The 25496-nt window shown below is 57.8% G+C and overlaps 1 protein-coding gene across 3 annotated transcripts in view; it reads right to left on the reverse strand.

The window, feature by feature from the left end:
* Nucleotides 1-498: 498 nt before the first annotated feature.
* Nucleotides 499-25496, reverse strand: part of SRC (SRC proto-oncogene, non-receptor tyrosine kinase) — a 51305-nt gene continuing 26307 nt past the window's right edge. Inside the window, exons 3-16 of one of the 3 annotated variants that reach the window (XM_043602409.1) lie at nucleotides 21582-21779; nucleotides 20489-20746; nucleotides 18683-18782; nucleotides 17697-17714; nucleotides 12273-12305; nucleotides 11319-11417; nucleotides 11046-11149; nucleotides 9072-9221; nucleotides 7474-7629; nucleotides 5859-6038; nucleotides 4175-4251; nucleotides 3303-3456; nucleotides 3079-3210; nucleotides 499-2784 (exon numbers count right to left, since the gene is read on the reverse strand). In XM_043602409.1, the coding sequence (XP_043458344.1) occupies nucleotides 2576-2784; nucleotides 3079-3210; nucleotides 3303-3456; nucleotides 4175-4251; nucleotides 5859-6038; nucleotides 7474-7629; nucleotides 9072-9221; nucleotides 11046-11149; nucleotides 11319-11417; nucleotides 12273-12305; nucleotides 17697-17714; nucleotides 18683-18782; nucleotides 20489-20738 (1662 nt within the window). In that variant the 5' untranslated portion in view covers nucleotides 20739-20746; nucleotides 21582-21779 and the 3' untranslated portion in view covers nucleotides 499-2575. The remainder of the gene's footprint in view (nucleotides 2785-3078; nucleotides 3211-3302; nucleotides 3457-4174; nucleotides 4252-5858; nucleotides 6039-7473; nucleotides 7630-9071; nucleotides 9222-11045; nucleotides 11150-11318; nucleotides 11418-12272; nucleotides 12306-17696; nucleotides 17715-18682; nucleotides 18783-20488; nucleotides 20747-21581; nucleotides 21780-25496) is intronic. The other 2 variants (XM_043602410.1, XM_043602411.1) reach the window with 2 other exon arrangements.

Raw genomic sequence — 25496 nt, forward strand, 5'->3', positions numbered from 1 at the left:
AAAAAGGGAGGAGAGGAAAGGTCTTTGGATTTTTCCCTAGAGTGCCCAGGACTTTTGTGGATAGAGCCCCAGCCCAGCCCAGCGCTCCTGGGAAACAACACAGCATACACACGGCCACATCTCCCCTTGAGCACATTTGCGACCACACCCAGGCCCAACAGCCCCACCTGGCCCCCAGACTGTCCACTGCCACCCTCCCCCTGGGGCATCGGCATCCTGAACTGCTCACACTTTGGGAGTCCTGGCTTCCCCCGGTGCATCTCAGACACAAGCAGAACTCCTGACAGATGTGCCCACTCCCCAAACAGAGGTGCTGGCGCACACACGGCCACATGCCCAAGTGGCTGTCTCCAATCTGATCATGTCTCCCCCTGGCCTGAAGCCCGCTGGCCACCAGTGCGGCCCGAATAAAGGCCCCTCTGACTACAGTCTGCCCTCACAGTTCACCCCTCTCATTCTCCAGCACACAGTGGATGCCCAGTAAACCACAGGCCACACTTTGAGGTCTGTTTGTGTTTAATCAGACAATATGCAAAGTATTTACAACCAATTCTGGACCCCCCCCTCCCCCCCAAGCCTGGGCCGTGGAATTCGGGACCCCCAGGCCCTGCCCAGAGCCGGGGGTCCCCTAGGCCTCTGCATAGTCATCTGAAATCTACAAAACACTGTTTATTTAAAAAAAAAAAACAAAACAAACAGAACAGTATTAGGACACCTCATACAAAGGGCCCCAGGCAGCCGTAAGGGGACTTGAGAGTGTGCCGGGGTAAGCAAGCCCAGATTTGACCGGGACGGACGGCAGACTTGCGTAATAAACATGTATGAAAGGAAAAGTTGAAATTTCATAGGCAGGCACCGCTTGGCCTCCTTTCCCGCTGGCAGGGCCCGGCTGGCTCGAGAGCCCCTGGCAGCGGGAATGTTATTGCTGTGATGGGGGGCTGTGAGTGAAATGTACAACATGTCTGGGGAACAGAGCGGGGGAGCATTTTTACATGTTAAATATGGACACACACGTGCACACACATAACACACACACACACACACACACACACACACACACACATAGGGGCCCTGGCAAGATGCCCACAAACTGTCGGCCACCCCTTTTAAGATGGGGTACCTGAGGCCCAGGGAGGAGTCGCCACATACCCTAAGGCCAAACATTAGAGTGAGGGCCAGAGTCTCCTGACGCCCCAGGCTGGGCTCACCAAGGTTACGCCAGGCCACAGGGTCTGGAGCAGAGAAGTCGCAGAGGCCACGGCCACACATGGAGGCAGACGCTGCAGCCCAGACAGGAAGGAGGGGGCCACCCGAGGTCACAAAGCCAGGCCTGGTGCATGGCAGTGGACACTTGAACTCGACACCCACCACCCCCCAGCATAGGAACTCCTCTCCTACTCATGGGTTAAGGGGTGCTAACTGGGGGAGGGGAGCAGGGGCCAGGCATTGAAATGACACAGGACAAACGGGGGAAGGAGAACCTGGGGTTCCCTCCTGAGGCCAGGACCACCCAACCACGTGGATCTTGTACTTCGGTTTGATTGCCTCCGGAGCCTGGGAGCTCACTCTCTTTCACGGCTGGCTAGCTCCAAGGATGAAAAAAACACTCCCACTCTGATCGACATCTACTCCCCGACACTGGCATGGTCACCCCTCATTCAGCTGCGCCCTACGCCCGTCTCCACTCCCTCCCTCCACCAACAGTCCTGCCAGTCAGGCAGCGGCAGCAAGGCTCTGTTATCTCTAACTCAGCCTCAGGCCCCTGGTCCCCTGGGCTGCCCCAGTCTGTCCATGGTGCCTCCAAGGACAATCTTGTTGGTTCCTGAGGAAGACAGAGGGAGCACCGGGTTCCAAACCCACCTCAACCCTGAACTGTTCTGTGGTCGTGGGCAAGTCACATCCCCTCTCTGGACTGTCTCCCCACGGGTGCTACGAGGGCATGAAACTGGTGATCTCGAAGGGTCCCTTGGGTCTAAGAACAGGATTGGAGGGGGGTGCCCACCCCACCCACCATCATCAAGTCAAGCTCAGCCTCAGCTGCCCAGCCTGGGAGCCACGGCAGAGGGGTCTGGACCCAGCAGCTTCCACCAACAGGTGTTTCAGAAATGGACGGCAAAGGGCAGGGTGGCGGGCAGGCCGAGGGCCAGGCGCCCATCACTCCTCTTTGGAAAGGCTCTTCGGCCAGCTCTGGAGGCAGACGTGGGGCGACGTGGAAGTGTTAAGGAGTCAACGTGAGGAGCAGACCGAGGCTGACAAAGGGTGCCCTCAGTCCGTCCTTCTTCCCGGCTCCTCCTGCTGAGATACACAGAGCTCCAGGAGGGAAGGCAGGGAGGACGCATATGGCTGGAGCAGGTGCCGGGACGCAGTCACTGTGCCAGCCTTAAACCCTGTCCTCAAGGCTGCCCCAGGCCCCAAGCCCTTCCATGCCACAAAAGAGGGAGGGGCCTCATCACTGGCAATTCAGCCCCACAGAGGGGATCGATGCGGGCAGGCAGAGGGAGGCAAGACCCTCCATCAGGGGCCACCCAGCCCAGGATCCAAGCCAAGAGGCCAGTCTGGCCCTGTAGTGTGCTCCCTATAGGTTCTCTCCAGGCTGGTACTGGGGCTCGGTGGACGTGAAGTAGTCCTCTAGGAAGGCCTGCAGGTACTCGAAGGTGGGCCGCTCCTCCGGTTCCTTCCGCCAGCACTGGCACATGAGGTCATGCAGGGACTCGGGACACTCAGGCGGGCAGGGCATCCGGTAGCCCCGCTCCACCTGGTCCAGCACCTCACGGTTGACCATCCCTGTGGGTAGAAGGAGGTATGAGGAGGCTGGCTCAGGTGAGGAAAGTGGGGCGGGGGGAAGATGTGAGGAGGACAACAGAGAGTGCCTCCAGCCTAGGACAGAGCGGGTGTGACCATGGGTAGGTCGCCTCCCAGGGGCTGAGAGCCCTGACCAGAGAGATTCTAAGATCAGATGCTCAACCTCTTTGTTCTACAGATGAGGAAACTGAGGCCTGGGAAGGGGTATGGCTTGCCCCAGGTCACCAGAGCAGAGGGGTTCAGGGAACAAAGATGGGCCACGAGGAGCCCTCTTACCAGGGTAGGGCACCCGTCCCTTTGTTGTGAGCTCCGTCAGCAGGATCCCAAAGGACCACACATCTGACTTGATGGTGAACCGGCCGTACAGGGCCGCTTCTGGAGCTGTCCACTTGATGGGGAATTTGGCACCTGCGGGAGGGAGAAAGTTCAGGGGAGGCTCAGCAGAACGTCATGACGGCGCCTGCAGAGGGCCCTCTGGCACCGACCCAGGCCCTGCCCACCTTGCCGGGCGGTGTATTCATTGTCTTCGATGAGCCGAGCCAGCCCGAAGTCGGCCACTTTGCACACGAGGTTCTCTCCAACCAGAATGTTGGCGGCGCGGAGGTCCCGGTGCACGTAGTTCATCCGCTCCACGTAGGCCATGCCCGAGGCGATCTGCAGGCAGAACCCAGGGAACCCGGCTCAGGGACCACCCCGTGCCCCCTTCCAGGTCACGAGTCACGTGCCCAGGGTGGGGAGCCAAATGCCCTGCCCTTGCCAGCCCTCGGGCAAGCGAAGTCAGCTTACAACAAACACCGTTGGCACAAAAGCAGGACCAGAGTTCAGCGGGAAGAGGGAACGCGGAACAAAGGGCGAGGGCAAAGGGGAAGCACAAGACAAGACACCGCCCAGGAAGGAGGGTGACGATGAAGAGGCAGGCCCCAGGTGCCCCACAGATACAGATGAGTGCCAGGTCCTGCCTGCTGTCCCGAGTCCCCTCCGAACCTCAGTTTTCTCATGTGTCAAATGGAATAAGGGCCATCCCTACCTCCCCTGATTGTGATAAGGATTAATGAGGAAATGATTGTTGAGCACCACCTACAGCAAGCAAGTACCGATGCAGGTTTGTTGAGTGACCGAACAACCTTTACAGAGAAGAAAACTGAGGTGTGAGGCCCCACAGGCATCACTGACTCCTGACGCCCAGCTAAGGGTTCTTTCAAGCTCTGCCCAGAGCCACCACTCACAGCACATATAAGTGGTCCCCGTATTAAATGTGGTGCGATCAGAGAGTGTGGGCGGCAGTCAAGGCAAGCTGCCTGGAGGGGGCTGAGCTAAGTGGGTCTGAGTGCTCTAGGGCCAAGGCCATGGGAGGTGGGCGGGGCTGACTCACCTGAGCAGCCATGTCCACCAGCTGTGGCAGCCGCAGGTACTTGCCTGTCTCCCCCTTGAGAAAGTCCAGCAAACTCCCTGGACAGAGAGAAAGCAGCCCTGTCTTCCCTGAGCCAGGAAGCAGAGATCCCCACACATCCTGCCCACCTGGGCCGGCCAGCCCTGATTCAAGCGGCACAGCAGATTTCACGTGAACCCATCTCTGAACAAAGCCTCACTCAGCATTTGTCACTCAGAAGGCGAAGCAGGACGGGAAACAGCCAAATGTCCACCTCCAGGAGAACAGAAGCCGTGGCCCATCCCCGTACCGCACTACCACTACCCGGCAATAAAAAAAGGAACAAACTAGTGACACGGGTGATAAGGGAGACGCTTGGATGTAGAAGATAAAATATGTGAACCTCTAGAATAAACACAGCTATGATGACAGGAGGCATATCAGTTATTGCCTGGGTTTAGGGCTGGAGGGTACCGTCTGCAAAGGAAAATAAGGGAGCTTTCCGGGGTGACGGAGATCTCCTGCGTCTTGAGTATGGTAAGGGGTACACCGTGTCCATTTGTTCAAACTCACAGAACTGGACACTTAGCATGGTGTATTTTATCGTTTGTAAATTATACCTCCCAAAAGCGGAATTTTGAAACATTTAATTAATTTAAAACTTAGGTAAAGGTCAAGCCAGGGGCTCGACCTAGAAGCGGCTCCGCTTGGAGGGTTGGGGGACTTTTCTTTCAGCCACATAATGGCAAATGGCTTTGGAAAACCAGCAAACTGGGGAGCCAAGATGCATTGTGGGAAATTATTAAAAACAAAATGAGAAAGGCCACCTTTGGTTTGACTTTCCATTGACACGACAAGTTGGTTCTATGCCATTCCACCTTTTAAAATGTGCACTCTAGGGACGCCTGGGTGGCTCAGTCGGTTAAGCGATCGACTTCGGCTCAGGTCACTATCTCACGGTCATGGGTTTGAGCCCCGCGTCAGGCTCTGTGCTGACAGCTAGGAGCCTCGAGCCTGTTTCGGATTCTGTGTCTCCCTCTCTCTCTCCCCCTCCCCCGCTCACACTCGGTCTCTCTCAAAAAATAAACGTTAAAAAAAATTATTTAAATAAAAATAAAATGTACACTCTAGGGGTCACATGGGGGGGCTCAGTCAGTTGAGCATCAGACTCTTGATTTCAGCTCAGGTCATGATCCCAGGGTCGTGGGATCGAGCTCCATGCTGAGCATGGAGCCTAAGATTCTCTCTCTCTCTCTCCCTCTGCCTCTTTCCCCAGCTCACACTCTCTCTAAAAAATAAAAAAAATAAGGGGTGCCTGGGTGGCTCAGTCAGTTGAGCACCCGACTTTGGCTCAGGTCGTGATCTCACAGTTTGTGAGTTCGAGCCCCCCGTCGGGCTCTGTGCTGACAGCTCGGAGCCTGGAGCCTGCTTCGGATTCTGTGTCTCCCTCTCGCTCTGCCCTTTCCCTGCTCACGCGCTCGCTCTCTCTCTCAAAAATAAATACACATTAAAAAAAATTAAAAAATAATAATAAAATAAAATAAAATAATAAAATAAATAAAATAAAATAAAATAAAATAAAATAAAATAAAATAAACACCCTACATCTGGGGGGGAAGTGAAGTGTGTCCCCTCCTGCCTAGCAAGGGACTGTCACACATCTCTGTGCCGGTCGCTCAGGCCTCACCCTTGCTCATGTACTCCGTGACAATGTAGATGGGCTCCTCAGACACCACGGCATACAGCTGCACCAATTTCTCGTGCCTTAGTTTCTTCATGACCTGGGCCTCCTGCAGAAAGGCCTCTGGAGACATTGTGCCTGGCTTCAGGGTTTTGATGGCCACCCTGGTGGTTCCGTTCCAGGTCCCTGTATGGGTAGGGGTAAAGGCTGCCTCAGTGAAGGCCCCCTATTCCTGTACCACTGGGACCCAGGATCTGCCTGCCCGGGTACCAGTTTCAGCTCTGGCCTCCCCAGCCATATGACAAGCTCCGCCAAGGTCCAGCCCCTTTCTGAGCCTCGGTGTCCCCACCTATAGAATTAAATGAGATCTGAGGCGCTAGGCCAAGCCCACTATGAGGGCTCACTTAGCTGCAGCTGTCATTTTATTATTGTCTGGTTTTCAAACCGTGAGGCCTTGGGGAAGCTGTACTCTAGACCAGTGTGTTGAATCTGAGTTCTTGTCCCAGCTGGACCCAAGGGCCTTTGCTGAGTGGCCCTAGGTCCATTCCTCCCAGTCCCTGGGCCCCCATCTGAGGGCTGGGGCCCAGGCCTTTTCCCGAGGCCCTCGCGGCACAGGTCTGGGGACCTGTACCTGGCACTCCATGAGTCTACCCGGGGCAGCCGCTGCTCGTTACCACACACCCAAGCCAGGAATGAGTTCTGCAGCCACCAGAGCAGCTGATGCCAGGGATTTCTCCAGGCTTTGCTCGTGTGCTCCTTTTGTGGCTGTGCTTAGGAAATGGCTTCTCATCCCTCGCCCCTGTCCCCAGCCCAACACCTTTCCTGACTTGGCCTGACCTCCAGCCTCCAGGCCTTGGTGCCTACAGGGCCTTCCACCCAGGAAGCCTCTCTGCTCTCCCCTGAAGGGAGGAGAGTGGAGACGCTGATGCCAGGTGAATACTCGGCTTACACGACGGCACGCGGCGAGTCCCCTGCAGAAGCCACCAGCTCACAACTGTCATGCCTGCCTCACGCCAACCGCCCTGATTCCTCCGCGTCAGCAGAAGGCGGCCTGGGTTTTTTTCAGGGCTGCTCGGTGTTTGTTTTCAAGGATAGTTTTGCCTTTACTCCAGGGTCAGACGGGAGACTGTTAACAGGCCCAGAACATGCCAGACTGCACTGCCAAGCACCCCCTGTGCGAGTTGAGGCTTCTCTTCCCACGGCGAAGCGCTAATGCGTGGACGCATGCCGGGCCAGCAGTCTCTCACACCCCGCAGGTGGTTCCTATCTTCCCCACCCTCCTTGCACCCCGAGGAAGACCGAGGCTCCGAGCCGAGCCACCTGTCCCAGACTGCGCGGTGGCTCTTCGGGGAATCAGGATGCCCAGCCCTGAGCAGCCCTTGGCCAAACGACGCCAGGGTCTATAGAGGTGTGTGGTGCTGAGGGGGTCTCCACACTGAAAACAGAGCCCACTCTTCAGCAGAGGTGACTGTGACTCGCGGAGGTAAAGGGTGTGGGAGGGGGAGGGCAATGGGGCCTGGAGCTGTCCCAGGGGATGACATCTGCCCGGCTCTCGAGTGCGGACACCAAAGCCCCACAAGGGACGGTGATTCCCTCTGAGGGGGCAGGGGCGAGGCCTTACCCATCCACACCTCTCCGAAACAGCCCTGGCCCAGCTTGACCTCCAGCCGCAGGGACTCCCGGGGGATCTCCCAGGCGTCTTTGGCCAGGCCCTGAGTCTGTGGCTTGGACGTGGGGCACACGGTGGTGAGGCGGTGGCAGAGGCCGTCGGCATGTTCTGAGGACAGAGGCGGGGAGGTAGGGTTCAGCAGGGTGTCTGCCCTGGGGCCTCCCTGTCCCACAGTGTGTGTGTGTAGACATACACGTGGCATGCACAAGGGACACACGGGATGCCCTCGAGGCCAGGCATCCACACCTGTGCGTTACACAGCCTCATCCCACACAGGCCCACACTGACTCGCGCATCTGCTCGCTGAGTTATTCATTCATACGTTCATCGGACCTGGAAGGGCAGCCACCCAGGTGAGTCCCAAGGATGCAGTGCGGGACAAGTCCAGTGGAATCCTGCCCTCAGGGAGCTCACAGCGCAGGGGGAGCCCAACTTCCCCTAATCACCTCCCAGGACCACGAGCATGACACAGGAGAGCAGTATGTGCAACAGCAGGTGGGCTGGGTGGAGTCTTGGAAGGCTTCTCAGAGGAAGTGGTGCCTGAGCTTGGATCTGCAGGGGAGTGAGTGGTGGGCTGAGACCACTTTGCAGGGGTAAAGGGCCCTGAGAGAGGAACAAGCCTCTGGGTTGTAGGAACTGAAAGGAGGCCAGAGGGGCTGCAGGGGAATGAACGGGGAAAGGGGGCCCCTGGTAAGGCAGGGAGGCCGGCAAGGTTTACAGCAGCCAAGGCCTCGGAGGCCACGTGGGGATCTTTATCCTGAGATTCCAAGGTAATCTCTGGAGGGTTTTAATGTGGGGGAGCAGTGTTCAGAATGAACCCTACGATGGTGGCCAAGGGGACAGAGGGGTGGCAGATGGTAGAGGGTGTCGGGGGGCCCAGCTGACAGAGAAGGAGGTGGCACAGGATGGGGAGTTGCTGGCACTCTCACGCTAGGCCGCACCTGCACACAGACGCCACGGCCACGGCCACATGCACACAGGCACCCACAGAGACCCGCCCACACGAGTACACACAGACCCCATTGCCCCGGGGGAAGCCCTGAAGTGTCCGGATAATGCACACACGCCCACACCCACAACCTGAGCCCCGGTGTGTACCGGGAGCCCTCGCTCCCTCTGCCTGCCCTGCTGCTCTCTCTCCCTCTGCTGCAGTCGGTCTGGCCGCCCCCTCCTCTCCCAGTAACCGGTTCAGACCGGTCCTAGGGCTGCAGAAACAAACGACACCGGCCTAAGCCCCCTCCCTTCCCTGCTCCCCTCCAGGCAGCCCTCCTCCCTAGCCAGCTGCGGAGAAGGAGAAAGAGGAGGGTGGGCATGGTGGGGGGAGGGGATGGGGAGGAAAGAGGAGGAAAAAGAGGGGGAGGGAGAGAAGAGGGGGAAGGGAGAGAGAAGAAAGGAAGGAGGGGCAGGAGGAAGAAGGAGGGAGGGGAGCAAGACCCCACACTCTCAGGATAACAGAAGCCCCAGCCCTTGTTGGCCCCAAAGCCCCCTCCAAAGGGTCCTCGGAGGAGGGCTGAGCCCCAGGCCCAGCGCCCACTCTGCCCCGCCCTCACTGGAGTAGTAGGCCACCAGCTGCTGCAGACTGTTGAACTGGGTGCGGGAGGTGATGTAGAAGCCACCGCTGTCCAGCTTGCGGATCTTGTAATGCTTCACATTGAGGCCCTTGGCGTTGTCGAAATCGGACACGGAGAGGCAGTAGGCGCCTGCAAGGCAGGGTCAGAGAGGAGCCATGAGCCCCTGGCCCAGCCCACCCCGCCCCCAGGCCACAGCGCTAAGTGCAGTTCTGTGCCTGCCCAACACAGGTAGACAGGGAGGCCAGAGGCGCAGGCGCAGCCCCAGCCCGGGGCACAGACAGGTCCAGTCCGCCCTGTCTCTGAGCACCCAGCCCTCAGGCAGCCACCAAGGCAGGGCCAAGTGAGCAAAGGAAAACCTGATCAGAGAACCTCCCCAGGCACCCTCAGCCGGGGCAAGATCTCCCAGGCCTGAGTGTATATCCCAACTGTGTGACCTGGACAAGTAAGTCGCTTGGGCCAGTCTCTGGGCCTCAGTTTCATCCTCTGCACAATGGGGCTACTCCCAGAGATGCTGGGAAGATTGGAGACCACATATAAGAGGGCCTGGCACATAGTAGGTGCTCAGCGAATGTTTGCTAGGAGCCAGGAATGGTCTCGTGGCTGTGTGTCCCTGGCTTAACTGCTTCCTCTCTCACAAGGGCACTCTCTATGCCCCACACCTTCCTGAAGACTCCACGATCAGGCAGGAGCGGGTGGCTGGCTAAGGTTGCAGCAGTCATGGGCAGGAGGCCATGTGCTGGGTGTGGCCTACAGGCTGACAAGGCAAAGATGGGCCAGCCCTGGTGGCCTCCTCCCTGCCTCTCTTAAGCCTGGAAAAGTTTTTGGCTGGAAAAGTTTCCTCCTGCCTAGCAGGCCTGGCTAGGAGCCTTTGTTAACCTGAGCCCAAGAGAGGCCTGGGGTAGAGGCTCCAATAGCCAGAGAAAGCCCTTTTCAGAAGGTAGGAGCCATCATGCTAGAACCCCAGCCCCCACAGCCCATGGGCTCTCTGGATAGTCCTCAGGTGGGGGTTACAATCTCCAGTGTCAAGAAGGGGAAAAGGAGACCCAGAGAGGGAAAGCAGCTGGCCTCAGGTCACCCAGCAAGTCAGGCACAGAGGACTGTAACCAGGTCTCTAAAGCCTGCAATAGGCAACCATGACTAACAGATGGCCCAGGCCACGTACACATGGATGCCAGCGGCCTGAGTCTGAAGCCAGCCCTGACCACATGTGCGCACATGCAGGCATGCCCATGCCAGGTGGCCTCCTGCTCACGCAGGGACACACGGCCCAGGCCCCCCAGGCACAAAGACAATCCTACAACTACCCACTCCCACCCAGGAGGACCCAGACAATTGCACCCCCACATGCACACACATGCCTAGACCCACGCATGGCGTGCCCGGCCACACAACTGCTCATAAATGCACACACATGACACGGATGCTCTGCTTCCCATCTCTCGCTGAGCCCCAGGCCCACGGGACGTGGCCCGGCTTCGTTTCCATGGTGATGGGTTGCCTGCCACCCACTGGCAGAGGGGCTAGAGAGAAAAGGGGTGATCTGTGTTCTCTGGCTGGGGGAGGGACAGAAGAGGCCCAGGGGCCTGGACTGCTGGGGAAGGGCATCTCTAGAAGCCCCTGGAGACGGAGAAGAGGGGCCTACTTCATTAGCGCCCATCCTGGGAACAAGTCTTTTACTGTGTGACCCTCGGGCCTCCTGACAGCCTGTGCCCATACCTCATCCGAGGAACCTGAGGCCAGAGAGGCTAGGTGAAATTTTCTGCTGCACCTCTGGCCACCCCAGATAACTCAGCTGTCCTCAGATGTACCTCCCTGACTTTGATCTTACCACTTCCTCCACCTGGAGGGCCCTTCCCACCCGACACCGGGTACCAAACTCCTATTCACTCTACGATACGCAGCTCAAACAACGCACAAAAGACAGTTCCCATCGGCCAGCGGGAGTGGTCCTACCTTTCGTGGTCTCGCTTTCTCGCACTAGGAAGGTCCCTCTTGGGTTTTCCGCATTGAGCAGTAACCTCTCTGACTCCCGTCTGGTGATCTTGCCAAAGTACCACCTGGGACAGGAGGAAGGAGGGTGGGGTCAGTGAGCCAGGCTTCCGGCCACCCATAGTGCCTCTCTCTAGGATGCGGCCGGGGCCGCTGGCAGCCAGACCACCCACTCCAGCCCAGGAGAGAAGCTCCCAACCAGCTCCTGGCAGGCAGGAGGCCAGAGTCCATACTCACTCTTCGGCCTGGATAGAGTCAGAGGGCGCCACATAGTTGCTGGGGATGTAGCCCGTCTGTCCTGTGCTGAGTGAGTGGGCCAGCCACCAGTCACCCTCTCTAAGGAGGGGGAGAGGGAAGGAGCAAAAGAGAAGGAGCCATCAGTGGTGGGTCCCAAGGCTGCAGTCTTCACAGGTGCTGTGCTGGGGTCCCCAAGGCCAAGTGAGGCACCGGCAGCCATGGGACCAGCCTGAGTTTCCGTGCTGCCAGGCCAAGCCGGCCTGGACTTCTCTCTCCCCGGCCCAGATGCCTCTTGGCCCAAGCTGACTCAGACGCACTTTGTCCAGGACTGTGACAGGACTGACCTTGGTCAGCCTGAGGCCCAAATTCACAGGGGCAGAGTCCTGGAATAGGGAGTAATCTGCTTCCCTTCATAGAGACAAAGCCATCTCAAGATGCCAAGAGCTGTCTTGGGAACGAGGGAGGGAGCTCCCTGTCTCTGGGGAGCAAGCAAGTTGTACCAGGAGAGATGATTCCTGCCTAAGATAGATGTCAGGTCAGATCATCAAAGCCATCCCAAAGCCCTGAGATTTGGAAGCTGGTGAGGCCAGGCTGGAGGTAGGGGGTGGCCCCCTTTGGGGGCTTGGTGACCATCCAGGCACTAACCCTGCAAACTAGAGCAATGCTTGCCTTTGTCACATATCACCGGTCATACCTAAGGGGCTCCTTGGCTGAAAACGACGGGTTTCCTCCTGTAGCCTACCCACATACGGGGGAAACTGAGGCCAGAGGGAGCTGGGACTTGCCCAGAGTCACACAGAGTCATGTCAGAGGGGCTGAGGCGGCAGAGCCCCAATGCCCAGGGCACTTCTACACTAACTGCCCCGTGAGGAGGAGATGGGGACGGGGACAGAGGAGCTCCCTGCACGGTCGGGTCCCCTGGGCCTGGGTGGGAGTGGGGAGGGGGCGAAGTACCTTTGCAGCCATCTGAATGTGAACCAGGTCTGGCTGGAGCGGGGGTCCAGAGACACAGAGAAGAGAGGAGAAAGCGAGAGCTCAACAGGAAAGAAGAGGCAGAGATGGGGGTGGTGAGAGAGAGAGGCAGAAAGAGCGAGGAGGAGAGCAGGACAGCAGGCGGTGCGGGGGACCAGGGACAAGGCGGGGCAGCCACAGAGGCCTCACATCCAAAGCAACCAAAGGAGATGGGGAGGGGTCCAGGGGGAGTGAGGGGAGGCCGATGGGAAAGGCTGCCTGAGAAATAGGGTCCAGCCCCCTTCCATTCCCACCGTGCAGATGGAAAGACAGGCCAGAGAAGCGAAGGCCTCTGCTCAAGGTCACACAGCCAGGCCCAGGCTCCTGACTCCCAGACCAGAAGGAATCTTCCCCTACGGGGTATGGTGGGGCTCGAGACCTTGCTGAGCTTCTCTCTCCAAGGCTGCCTTTGGACCTCACCATGACCATGACCCTTAGAAGACACACAGCAAGCAGGATGGGCTCCCCCTTCCTCATTGCCAGGGCCCAGAGAAAAAAGCCTTGCCCACGGTTGCACAGTATGGACTTGAACCCAGATCGCTGGCTCCTGCTTCTGAGCTGCCTCTGACCCATACTTTTCAGCCCATTTTGAAGATAGAGAAGTTGAGGTAAGGAGAAAGTAGGTTGCGAGAGCTCTCCAAAGACTGGTCAGAATACAGGTGAGCACCCAGACCTGGGAGCTCAGTGGGGTGGGTTGAGGCTGAACCAGAGGGTACAGGGTGCCCTCTGGACAGCAAAGGGAGCATGACTGGGGCTGAGGGACCCACTCAGCCGTGCAACTGCTGCACCAACACTCAGGCAGAGGCACGAGCTCACATGGGGGTCTCTGCTCGAGAGGGAGGGCTCGGGAGTAAGGGGGCAAAGGCAAAACTCAAGGAAGGGCCTTGGAAGCGTAGGGCCACCATCCAACCCCCTGTTGTGCTAACACCCAGGGGTGTCCACATTTGTCTGTCCCATTTGATCCTCAAGGCCACCCTGTAGGGAAGGCAGGCCTCAGCCCCCAGATGAGGAATCTGTGGCTCAGAGATGTCAAGGGAGCAGCCCAAGGCCACACAGCACCCAGGCTGGAGTAACCTAGCACTTTCTGAGGCATAGAGATGGGCAGAGACTTGCCCAAAGCTGCAGAGCAAGAGCTCCAGTCACAAGAAACAGCTGAAATCTTCCAGTCAAAGCCTTCATTTCACCAATGGGAAAATAAGGTACAGAGAGGGGCAGTTATTTGCCAAAAGACACACAGCAAATCGATGGCAGGGCAAGGCTGAGAACCAGGGTCCACATGTCCACAGCCAGACACAGAAGGCCCTCCTGGACCCCTCCTGGAGTCCAGAGACTCAGAGGCCCTCAGGAAAGCCAGGGGAAGACAGAGGAGGAGGCAGTAGGACAGGGGGCAGGGAACTGAGCCAAGGTCTGGGTCAGAGGCTACGAAACGAGACAGATTGACAAAGCCAAAGTCTGCAAACTGGCCGGCCTCTAGGGAGCCCCTATCCATGCACTCAGAGTGGAAGGCTGGCAAGGAGCATGTGCCCAGAGGCCAGCCGAGCAGGACCCAGAATCAAGTGGGGGGGTCAGCCTAGCTGACATTACCCAGACTTCAGCCAGCAGATCTCCCAGCTTCCTGACATCAGCCCGTATGTGAGTTCGGGGTTTCCAGTCCAGGTTTGGGGTTTCATTTAGTTCACAAGGCAGGGATGAGGGTCACCGCCATCTCACAACAGACCCAAGGCCCAACTCTGACCTGGTCCCAGCTTGAGGGGCATCTCAGAGCTGGAGCTCCAGAGTCAGACCACTCTGGGCACCATCCAGCTCACCACTTGCAGGCTCTGTGACCTTGGCCTTGCCTCAGTTTCCTCATCTGTAGGATGGGGATACTCATGCCTCCACCCAAGGATGTAAAATACCAGCACAGGGCCTGGCACACAATAGGGGCTCAATGTGCATGAGCTGTTAGCATCTCGATTTGGCTTAAAAAGGAAAAACAACTAAATCTGCATCTCTGTGGCACCCCTCCCCACTATCCAAAATGTTTTTAAAAACCAAAGCAGCTAAATAAATTAATTGAATAAAATGAAAACAAAAACCGAAGGAGCTCAGTCTCAGTCTGCAATAACGATTTGCTGTGTGACTTTGGGCAAGCACCCTACCTTCTCTGGGTCTTAATTTCCTCACATAAGCAAACAAACAAATAAATAAATACATGAAAATTGCCTCATCTATTACAGTCACAGACTCTCCCTTGCAGGCAAAGTGTATAAAGCAGTCAGCAACAAGCCGGGCTTAGGGTCAACGGAGATGATTACTGTGATCACCATCCAGGTCCACCTGAGAAATGTTGATATCAAGCCCCGTTTTCCTATGTCAGTGGTCTGGGAGGCTCAAACCTGCCTTGGGTAGCTGCCTGGGTTGGGGGCTGGCCCCACGAAAGTCCCCACAGCTTCGGACACCAACCTCCGCCCAGACTTGGAAGTCATCTATCTGGCTGAGTAGATTTACTACATCTAGCACCTTCCCTGGGGGCCTGGTCCTTATCAGATGGATAGGAAGAAGGAAAGGAAGCGAGGGAATTACACACGTCCCCTGCCCCACCCCTCATCTTCCCACGTGCGGCCAGAGGAAAAGCATTGAACCAGGAAGGGGTCCTCCAGCTGCAGTGTTACATCCCATTCACTAGCTGTGTGACATCAGACAACTGACCTCGCCTCTCTGAGCCTCAGGATCCTCTTCTTGGGACCCTAAGCCTTGAGCCGGCCAAGCCGGCATGTGATCAGGAGTAAGGCAGCCTCAACCTGGGAAGAATTCTGGTTTGGACACTTATATTTAACTCACTGGGACCATCGAGACTGGTCAGATAGGCACTTTGGGGACTGCAGACAAGCCAGGGCACCCTGAGGCCTGGGCACACGCCCAGTGGGGAGAGGGCAGGGTGAGGCCAGGACAGGGCCCACCCAGAAGGGCCCCGACGCCTAGAGACTCAGACACCAGGGCTGAGGGCTTGGGCCAGTCAGACCTCAGACCCCACTGGGCTTCCTCGGACCCAGGGCCACACAGCACACAGGGTTCTGGGCCCCGGGGGCCATGTGGTCTGAAGGTCCAGGAGCAGCATCTCCAGACCCTGCTGCTGTGAGGCCCCTGACCCGGCAAGCCCCGGCCAAACCCCGTCAAGAGCCGGGCTTGCTCTAAAGCTCTCCCCATCCTGACACCCAGCCCAGCAAGTCCCTCATTCTTACAGGCCCAGGGGGGCAGGGCCGGAGGAGTGAACAATCGTGGGCACTGAGCGATAACGGGAGAAGACACGCGAGGTTGTCCCTGGGCGGCTATGAGACCTGAACACCTCCAATTTAGGTGGCCCATCTGTCACCAACCCCTTATCCCTCCCCTTCCTCTAGTACCAGCCCCGACTCCACCGCCACCCGACTTCTCAGGCAAAGGGGTGGCCGAGCGTCGCGATGCGGGAAGGGCTCCTGGTGCCCCGCCTCCAGTCACAGCGCCTCACTGCCATCCAAGGACAGGCCTGGCCCGACACCCCCAAGCCTATGTTGGAAGGCAGGAGGGAGGGAGGGGAGGGGCCAGACAAAGGAAAGGGTGAGGGCCGCCCTCTGGCTGGAGGTGAAAGAGGCAGAACCAAAGTTTCCAGAGCCTTCCTTGCCACCACACCTCGGCTCAAGCTGTGGCCCCAGCCTGAGGTGCCCTTCCCATCACTGGTTGAGATTCTCCCTGGTACTTCAAAGCCACCAACCTGATGCGTCCTCCCCTGCGCGGGCCCTTCCCTCCTCCTGGCTCGCCTGCACCCTACTGAGTCCTCCTGCGAGGGCCGTGGGTGGGAGGGCCTGCCCGCCCCCCCCCACACCTCTGCCACCACTAGCTGTGTGACCTGGGGCAACTCACTCCGCCTCTCGGGGCCTCAGGTTCCTCAAGTGCAAAATAAAGGCAAGAAGAGTTTCTACTTCCCAGGGCTGCGGTTGACGGTGACGTGTAAATAAAACGATGCCATTTAAAGCGCTCCCACGAGACCAGGCTCGCACACAGAGCACGGTGAACCATGGCTGTTTGATTACTGCTGGTTCAGCTTGCTCAGTGACACCAGCAAGGCACCCCCGCCATGCCGAGCAACAGGTGATGTGGGGACCCACGAAGGCGGCAGACCTGCGAGCAGGTCTGGTCTGGGGGAGGCAGAGGCAAACAGCTGGAGCCACACGGGGACTGGGGCGCACTAGGACTCTGACACGCAAGGGGGGGAAAGGTTGGGAGAGGCCCCTCCACCCCCAGGGAGAGCGGCGCGAGGAGGGGAGAGTGCCGCTGCCCGAGCTCTGATCCTGGTTTTGCTACCCGGTGGCTGTGTGACCTTGGTCAAGAGCCTTCACGTCTCTGAGCCTCAGTTTCCTCATTTGCAAAAGGGAGACAGCCCCTCCCCCGTCACTACGGCCCCGGCAGGATTGCATGGAGGAGTAAATACAAGGACATGGGTAAGAACGCCTGGCACAGCACCTGGCCCCTCTTTTCCCCCGTGCCTCACAGAGAAGGCAGTCCTGAGCTGGATCTTGAAGGGCAAATAGGAGTTTGCCAGGCAGAGACGGGAGAAAGGTGTTTCAGGCAGAGGGAACAGCATGCACAAGGGTAGGGAGGCATGAACAGGCACGACACCCCTGGAGATGGTGATGTCCAACCTCCCTAGCCGGGCCTTTGAGGCCTCTCAGGGACCAATTCTACTCTATCTTCCAGCACCTTCTTGCCTTCCCACAGCCCTGAGGGCGTCCAGCCCCGCACCCTCCTGTCAGCCGCCCCTCTGAGAGGGATTGCCTCCCGGCCACTTCCAACTGCTACACAGTATCACTGTTCTTCCTCGGAGGACCTGCCTGAAGCTTCCAGTCCCCGTGGTCACCACCAGAGGGGAGCACACTGCAGGGACCAAATGCCTGAGCGGACCCTGGCCCTGCCCTCTGCCTGTCACTTGGCCTGGACTGGAGTTGCGCCCCACCCCCTGCCCTGCCCCTGGCTCCAGGAAGGCCCCTTCTCCACCCAGGCCTCACCGGGCGGCACTGGACCCTGCATGCAGCTGGCACTCAGTGTGGGCTAACCGGTCAGGATGGAGGGCGGGCAGGTTAGCAAGAAGGTGGGTGGGGTGGAGGCAGGACGGTGAGTGAGAGCGGGATGGTAGGACCCTCCCCAGTCTCAGCCCAGGGTTAAGGTCAGGACCTGGTCACACCGGTTGGGGGTAGGGCATAAGCTGGGAAAGCTGGACGGGGACAGCCAAGGGAGCCAGAGACCACAGGCAGGGACATGCAGAGGAAGCACATGCAGACAGCAGCCCCGCCCCCCTCCACCAGCGAAGCGCCCCCCACCCAGCCCGCCACCTACGAAGTGAGTACACACCTGACATCCACCTTCCTCCTAAGGGCCAGCGAGAGAGAAGCAGAGAGAGGGAGAGCTGAGGGAGGGCTGGAGGGAGCAAGCATGAGCCAGGAATCGGGGTGGGGGGTTCCACTGAGGATGGGGGCACAGCAGGCCCCGTCGAGGGCAGGAGTGCAGCAGGTGCTGAGCTCTGCCCCGCCCTTTGTCGGCAGTGCCTGAAGGAGCAACCTCCTGCCCCCCTATGAAGCTCCCCACCCCTCACCCCTGGGCATATGGCCCAAAACCTGCGCCCACCCCCGGTGTACTCCTGACGGGGAAAGGAGAGCAGGAAAGAGGAGAAGAACCCCACCCCCCCACCTCATGGTTACAGCCCCTCCGACCCCTCACTAGTTCATTTCCCACCTGCTCCTGCTCCTGTTCCCCTGCCCACAGGGGCCCCAGAGCCAGCTTGGCCCTAGGATGCCCCCCTCCAAGGCTGGGACCTCTGGAGGTGAACCAGACATCCATACCCCATCCCACCGTCTCATCCCATGCCCAGTCATAACCCTCTCACACTGAGTGCCCGGTACGGGTCCCCTGCCTCTCCCTATTTGGGCCTCTCCCCGTGCAGCTAGACATTCTGGCTCAGCCGGCTGCCCCAGGCCCTCCAGCCCCAGGTCCCTCAAGAGGGCACCTCTGTGGGTCCAGCCTCCAGCTTTAGGCCCTGTTTTCTGCAGTCCTGGGTCGTGCCCTGATCATATGCTCTCTGTGAGGTCTGGGACGCTGTGCTCTATGGAGTTACTGAGCCCAGATCCCTGCCCTGGGAGCCCTCCCAGAGCCCTGACCACTACCTGTCTCCTCTCCCATAGCCCCAGGACGGTTCCCTGGACCTCGGCTGGCCTTGACACTAGCCATGCCTGCTGCCCATCGCACTGCCCCTGGCTCTGGGGCGCTCAGAAGTGGCTCTGGCCCAAGACCAGGTCCCAGGGACAGGGCCCCAAGGGATGATGGGGAAGGGGGTCACTCACGTGTTGTTGACAATCTGGAGCCGCTCCCCTTTCTTGAAGGACAGGTCAGTCTCTGTCCGAGACTCATAGTCATAGAGGGCCACAAAGGTGGTCACTCCACCTGCAGAGAGGGGTGGGACGTGTCAGAACGGCCAGGGCCACAGCCTGAAAGAGGGGTGAACAGGAGGGCCCTGGGCGGGATGGAGGTTGGTTTCCCACAACCATCTGGGCCCAGCCCGGAGACGCGGTCACCTTTAGAGGGGGGTGGGCCTGCAGCGTGTCCACTGCGTGCGTGCGTCTGGGAGCCCCTGCGAGGGCGTGTAGGAGGCACGTGCGTCTCTCCACATATGAATGTGCCCACCGGTCTCTAGGTGATTCTGAGGGCTGGCTTCTGTCCAGTGCCCATCTTCCCTGTAGCCCCAGAGGCCCCCAAAGCAGACATCTTTGTGTTGTTCCCAGAGCCTGGCACACAGTAGGTGCTCAGGAAGCAACCGTGGGTAAATGAACCAGTGAATGAAGGAAACTGCACCCGGCTGGGCTGCTCAGCTTCTCTCTGTGTGATTCTTGGTGCTTCTATGTGTCTGGGGAGATCTCGGCTCCAGGTGGTGTCCCCTCATTAGAGGTCCTCTCTGTCCCCCGTTTGAACCACTACCTTCACCCCGCACATCCCCCCAAGAGCCCCTGTCTACCCTTTTTGTTCCTTCAGAGTGGCACCACCTTCTAACACCCTACCCAGTTCACATGCCTTGTTCTGTTCTCCTCCATCGGGGTTTGTCTCTTCTACATACCATTGTGTCCCCAGCCCCAGAAGAGCCCAGCACACAGGAGGGACACCAAAAATGAACGGGCCCTTTTGTGGGTCTGTCTCACTTGGGCAGGTGTCCACGGCATCCATGAGTGTCCCTGCATGTCCTCACTGCGTGTCTGTGCATTTGTGCATCTGTGAGCCTGTGGGTATCTGTGATGACGCTCCTAGCCCAGCACGTGTGTGTTTCCCGTGTGTGTCTTTGAGGGGCTTCGGACTGCATGTGTGTGTGTGTCTTAATCCGGGATGCTGAGGTTATTTGTGTATGTGTGTTTCCATTTGTGTGCATTTATGTTAGGTGTGTGTCTGCGCACGTCCACGTGTCCCTGCGTGTGTCTTTATGTGCACAGTATCTTCAAGTATCTCTGATGGTGTCTCTAACTCAGCCTGTTTAAGTGCCTGCACAGATATCCTGGAGTGAGTTGCTGGCTGTGTGTGGCTCTGAGTATGTCAAGGTAAGAATGCAAGTATTTATGTGAATGTCTTGTGTGTGTGTGTGTGTGTGTGTGTGTGTGTGTGTGTGTCTGGGACCATACAGGCATCTCTCTCTTAAGCATCGCTTGCCTGGAGCTGCCATACCCCAAAAAGGCCAGCAGAGGGCGCAGGGGTGCATCTCGGCATTGGGCTGGGCGCCTGAGGACCAGAGCTCCCTTTGTCCCTCCTAACCTGCTCTTGCCCCCTCTGCCACCCAAGACCTCCTGTCCTGACCCATCTCTGGGCCCACCAGAGTCAAAAACAAAGCCTCAGACCTGGTCCCTGTACTGTCCTGGGCAAACAGCCCCCTGGCTCTCTGGCCTCAGTTCCCGCCTACAGTCCCACATCTCTAGACCCCTTTATACTCTGCATTGGATTCACCCTCAAAGGCAATGGGATGTGTACCACACTTTCCGGTTTATAAAGCCCTTCCCCACCCACAGCCTCCAGGAAACTCCCTACAGTCCCCAAACCCAAGAAACCCACAGCCTCTGCCCTGACGGTGAGAGGCCCGGCCAGCAGGCACCCACACTCCCAGGCCCACTGACCCGCCAGCGGCCCCGCCCTCTGCGGGGAGGTGACTGTGTCCGAGGAGTTGAAGCCCCCAAACAGCTTGGGCTCAGCAGCGGCAGAGGGGAAGGCCGTACTGGGGCCTCGGTGGCCATCAGCGGAGGCTGGCTTGCTGGGTGTCTGTGAGGTGGGGAAGGCACCCCCACCACCACCATGGGTGTTCTCAGCAGGCTCCAGGCTGCGGCGCCGTTGGCTGGCATCCTTGGGCTTGCTCTTGTTGCTGCCCATGGTCCTGGCTGGGGATGAGAAAGCACCCTGGAGGTGAAGGGCTCTGGGGGCAGGCAGGGCTGCTGGGCCTAGGCCCTTTAGACAGCATCTACCCTCACCCATGATGAGGAAACTGAGGCCCAAAGAAGGGTACTAGCCTCTTTGGGTAAGTTAGACTTTCAGAGCCTCAGTTTCTAAATCTGTAAAATGGGAATGATGACGAAACCCATAAACGGCTTCCTTGGTATGAGGCCAAGCAGCGAAGAAATGACTTATAATCAGAAGCCCTAACCTCCCCACCTTCCCCTGAATCAGTTTCTGTCTGTCATGGGCAGGGACAATCTGAGTCATGTCTATATCCGAGGCACACAGCACATAGGAGAGGGCTCACCGAGGGTCTGCTGAGCAAATACATGACTGACTAAAATTGTCTAACAGCAGACAGGAAGGTGCTAAGATATACAACCAAGGCAGAGATATAGCAGGAGGCTGGAAGGAGAGATGTCTGGGAGCTCAACCCAGCCACAGGGCCTTTGCACACATGCTGTTTCCTCTGCCTGGATGCTCTTCCCTGACCACTTCACCAGAATAACTCAGGCCTCCTTCAGTCCTCAGCTTAAAAGTCACCCCCCTTGGGAAGTTTTCTCTAAATCCTTTCTGGCCTAAGTCCTCCTGGCTTTTGTACCTCTCCTTGATAACATTGGTATCCAGAAAAAAAAACAAGTTGAAAACTTCCCAATGATGCCCACAGCCCTCCCACCCTCTTTTGCCTCCTACCTCCCAACACACAGATCCTGGCCGGCCTCAGCTCCCAGTGAGCCTGGTCTTCCCACCCATCGTGCCCACGCCCCCCTCCTCCCTCACCTTGGCAGCCCTGGTGGGTCACCGCCTCACCCGGTGGAAGGCAGGGGCTGTCCCAGAGGATCTGGGAGGCAGCCTGAGGTCTCAGCACGAACACCAGGTGTGGAGTCAGGGGGCTCGGACGAGAGGCTCTGCTCCACTTCTCCCCGCTATGTGACCCTAAGCAACTCACTTCCCCTCTTTGGGCCTCAGCGTCTTCATCTGCAAAACAGGGATAAAGCAGACTTTTCAGGGCTGTTGGGAGGACACGATTAGAAAGAGAAATCACCACGGCTCTGGCTCTTGCGTCACAATTTATCAGGCTCTGACTGAAAGTTCCAACGTTAAGGGCTTCCCAGACCTGAAACAGCCTTCGGCCTTCCCAAAGCATCTTATGAGCATGAGCAGGGCAGGGTTTGGCACGGTGGTTAAGGATGGGCTCTGGAGCCAGACTGCCCAGACTCAGATCCCACCTTTGCCCCTAATCCGCCGTGTGACCTCAGGCAAGTGACTTAACCTCTCTGGGCCCTGTTTCTTCATCTGGAAACAATGGGGTCATCCAGCTCCGTGGCAACCGAATGCTCCTGGCGGAGACATAGCAGGTCACCCTGCCACATCAGCTCTTACCGACATCGTGCGATTCTGGACACACCGACAAGGTGGGTTCTGAATATTCTCCAGGGAATGCGGCAGTCCCTGCAATCAGTCCAGAATTTCCTCTGGGAACCCACGGATGGGGAAAAGTGCTCTTCTTGACTGGCCGAGGCCTTAGGCAAGATGGCTGGCCCTGAGCAAGCCCAGCTCTGAACGCTCTCCTCCCTGTGTGAACCTCAGCCAGCTCCTGCACCCCCTGGGCCTTGGGCTGACTGGCCACACGAGGTGGGCGTGGCCACCAGATCAGAGGGGGACATCCAGATCAGAGAATGTGAGGCTGGGGAGGCCCTGAGGAGATCTGCTCAATAGCCCAAGGGATCACCTGGGCCTCCTGAGGGACAGGCCAACAGGCCTGGGGACAAAGAAGACCAATTTCTATGGCAACCCAGTCCACTTCGGTCACATCAGCACTCATAGAGCTGGTGTCCCGTGGGCCCCACTGACCCAGTTACCCACAGCCCGGGCTTGCTGGAGGCCGGGCCCCGCCCACTGCACTCCCTACCCAATGGCTCCCTGATATAGCGTTCACAGCGTTGACTGAGCAGCAGGGGCTATGCTAGTCTACAGAGGGACACAGAGATGACCTGGCCAGGCCTGTGTCAGAGGACATTTGTTTGTGGGACTTTCAGGGGATATAAAAATTATAAAAATATATTTTTTAAAAATATTTTTTTTGGGGGGTGCCTGGGTGGCGCAGTCGGTTAAGCGTCCGACTTCAGCCAGGTCACGATCTCGCAGTCTGTGAGTTCGAGCCCCGCATCAGGCTCTGGGCTGATGGCTCAGAGCCTGGAGCCTGTTTCCGATTCTGTGTCTCCCTCTCTCTCTGCCCCTCCCCCATTCATGCTCTGTCTCTCTCTGTCCCCAAAATAAATAAACGTTGAAAAAAAAAAAATTTTTTTTAATATTTTTTTTTTTAAATAGAGCACTTTCTAGGAGCCTGAACTTTCTTCAGAATGAACTAAATGGTGAAGGGTGAGCCCCCTGTCCCTGGAGGTAATCAAGGACAGGAGAAAGAGTGGTCAATGTGCTGTGGAGGAAGAGGGAGAGCCAGGCCTAGACCAGGGCCAGCACTCTCCTGGCACCAAGAAAAGGCACGTGCCCTCTTGGGAGGGTACAAGGAGAAGAAAAGACAGCTCCTGGTCCCAATCTCTTATACTGACCAAGACCACTCCTCCCAGGGCAGGAGAAAAAGTACAAGAGGGCCTTCAAAACCAGCTACGGTGGCCTGGCCTCTGCTTGCAATGTTTGTTGGTTTGTGGAGTTTCTGTTCTATTTGTTTTGTTGGTCTTTGTGGTTAAATCTGATTATACAAGTAACACGTGTTTGTGGACAGGCAGGCGTGTGGAGGTTAAGAGCTAGAGTGCTAGAGTGTTTGAATCCCAGCCCTACCATCCCAGCATGGGACCGGGGCCTCAGTCTCCTCCTCTGGCAGTCAGGAAGCAAAACGGTGCCCACATGACAGGGCTCTTGAGAGAGTCAGTGAGGAAAGCACATAGCACATGCTCAGGACAGAGCGGCACTTTGCCAGCCTTGCCCCTAGAACACAATCGCCTGGGCGTGACACTGTGTTTCCTTCAGGCATCATGGGAATGTATGACTGTAAACAAAATTGGGCTCCATCTAGTGCCCTTGTTTAAGCTCCCTGCGGGCAGGACTGGGTCATATCCATCTGCACCTGCCCCGTGGCCAGGACAGACCTGGTACCTACTAATTGTTCTGGAAATATGTGCAGAATAGACAAAAGACTAAATGAGCATAGACATGGTTTGCATCCTGCTTTGTTCCTGTCACGTCATGTTGTGGAGACCAAGTGTTGTTCCCGGATATTCAAACACTCCCAGGGCCTGGACCTTAGACAGGCCCTGCTCCAAGCAGTTTGCAAATATTCATTCATGAAATCCTCATAATCTAGAAGGCAGATACTAATAGTTTTCCTATTTTACCGAGGAAGAAACTGAGGCACAGAGAAATTGAGGAACTTATCTGAGGTCACACGGCGAGGGGGAAAGGGGACAGGGAACCACACTGGACAGGCAGGGATCAGGGGCTTGCTCATGGGGTCTACTGGGGGAACTCGTGGCCCTACCTCCTTGCCCTCGGGACCTCTCTCACGTGGAATAGTCAGATGCCCTTGGTGGATGGGGCACGAGCAGATAAGGCAGCTCCCTTCCCAGAGAAAGCCAGAGGTTTCTGGCTTCAACAAAGCAGAATGTGCTCAAGGAAGGACAGGCACATTTAGGGTGGGGTCTAGTCCCCTGCAGGGCTGCTGCCGGGGGCTATGTGACCTCAGGAGACACCACCCTCCCAGACCCCCGGGGCTCCTTTCTTGAGGCAGGATGCTGTCTCAGGGCCTTTTGGTTCTGGGGCCCAAACGCCAAGTCACCATGAGTTGCCCATTCGAGAGGAGCCAACCCCACATCTCTTCCGCCACTTGGACACTCTGAGATACAGATAGACCCTTGTGGGGCCAAGGGGAAGTGGCGAGGCCTCCGTACTGGGGGGTGCCTGAGGTTCCCAGAGGAAGGAGGCCCCTTTCCTCTGGGGAGCCGCTCCTAACCTCAGCCTCCTGACCACAGTCTCCAGACTGAGGGCTTATGCACGGGAGGTGCCGGGAAGCAGGCCTGCAATGCTTGCCCCTCTCCGCCCCAGCCCTTCATGCCCCAGGGGCCCCAGGCTGACTTGGCGTCTCCCCTCAAGGCTGTAGCCCCGGCCCCGTGTCACCTGTCACCGTCTCCGCTCTGGCTCTCCCACCTCCCCAAATCTTCCTCACATGTATGCCTCCCCCAACCCTCTCTCCATTCCCTCAGCCAGGCACCCGTCTGCCTGGGCCCGGATGCAGGAGTCTGGCCCTCCGTGCACCCTCCTCCCTGTAGCCAGAGGCGTCCCTGTAAACCGCACAGAGAGCGGGGGCCTCCTCTGCTTAGCACTCTCCATGGAAAACCGGAAATGACCTGCGTGCTCGGGAGAGAGGGGCTGGATAAAGAAACGATGGTCTGTTCATGGAGTGGACAGCCGTGCAGCTGATCAAACAGAACGAGAGCTCAGTGTGGCCTGAGGAGATGCGCTGTGAAGAGAGGAAGCTGCCAGCGCAGAACGTCCTCTGGGCCTCTCGTGACCTCAGTTTCCACAATTGGAAAATGAGGACAATAACGCTACCGAAGTCGTGGGGTCAGTGGGAAGAGTAAATGAGCCTGTGCTCACCACGCACACATAGCACACGTATGTGCAATGATTTCTGTGAAGGAAACTAGCATGTGCGTAAGTGTGTCTATGAGAGCACGTGCT

This window comes from Prionailurus bengalensis, chromosome A3 (assembly GCF_016509475.1).
Source record: "Prionailurus bengalensis isolate Pbe53 chromosome A3, Fcat_Pben_1.1_paternal_pri, whole genome shotgun sequence".
Classification (NCBI taxonomy): Eukaryota; Metazoa; Chordata; class Mammalia; order Carnivora; family Felidae; genus Prionailurus; species Prionailurus bengalensis.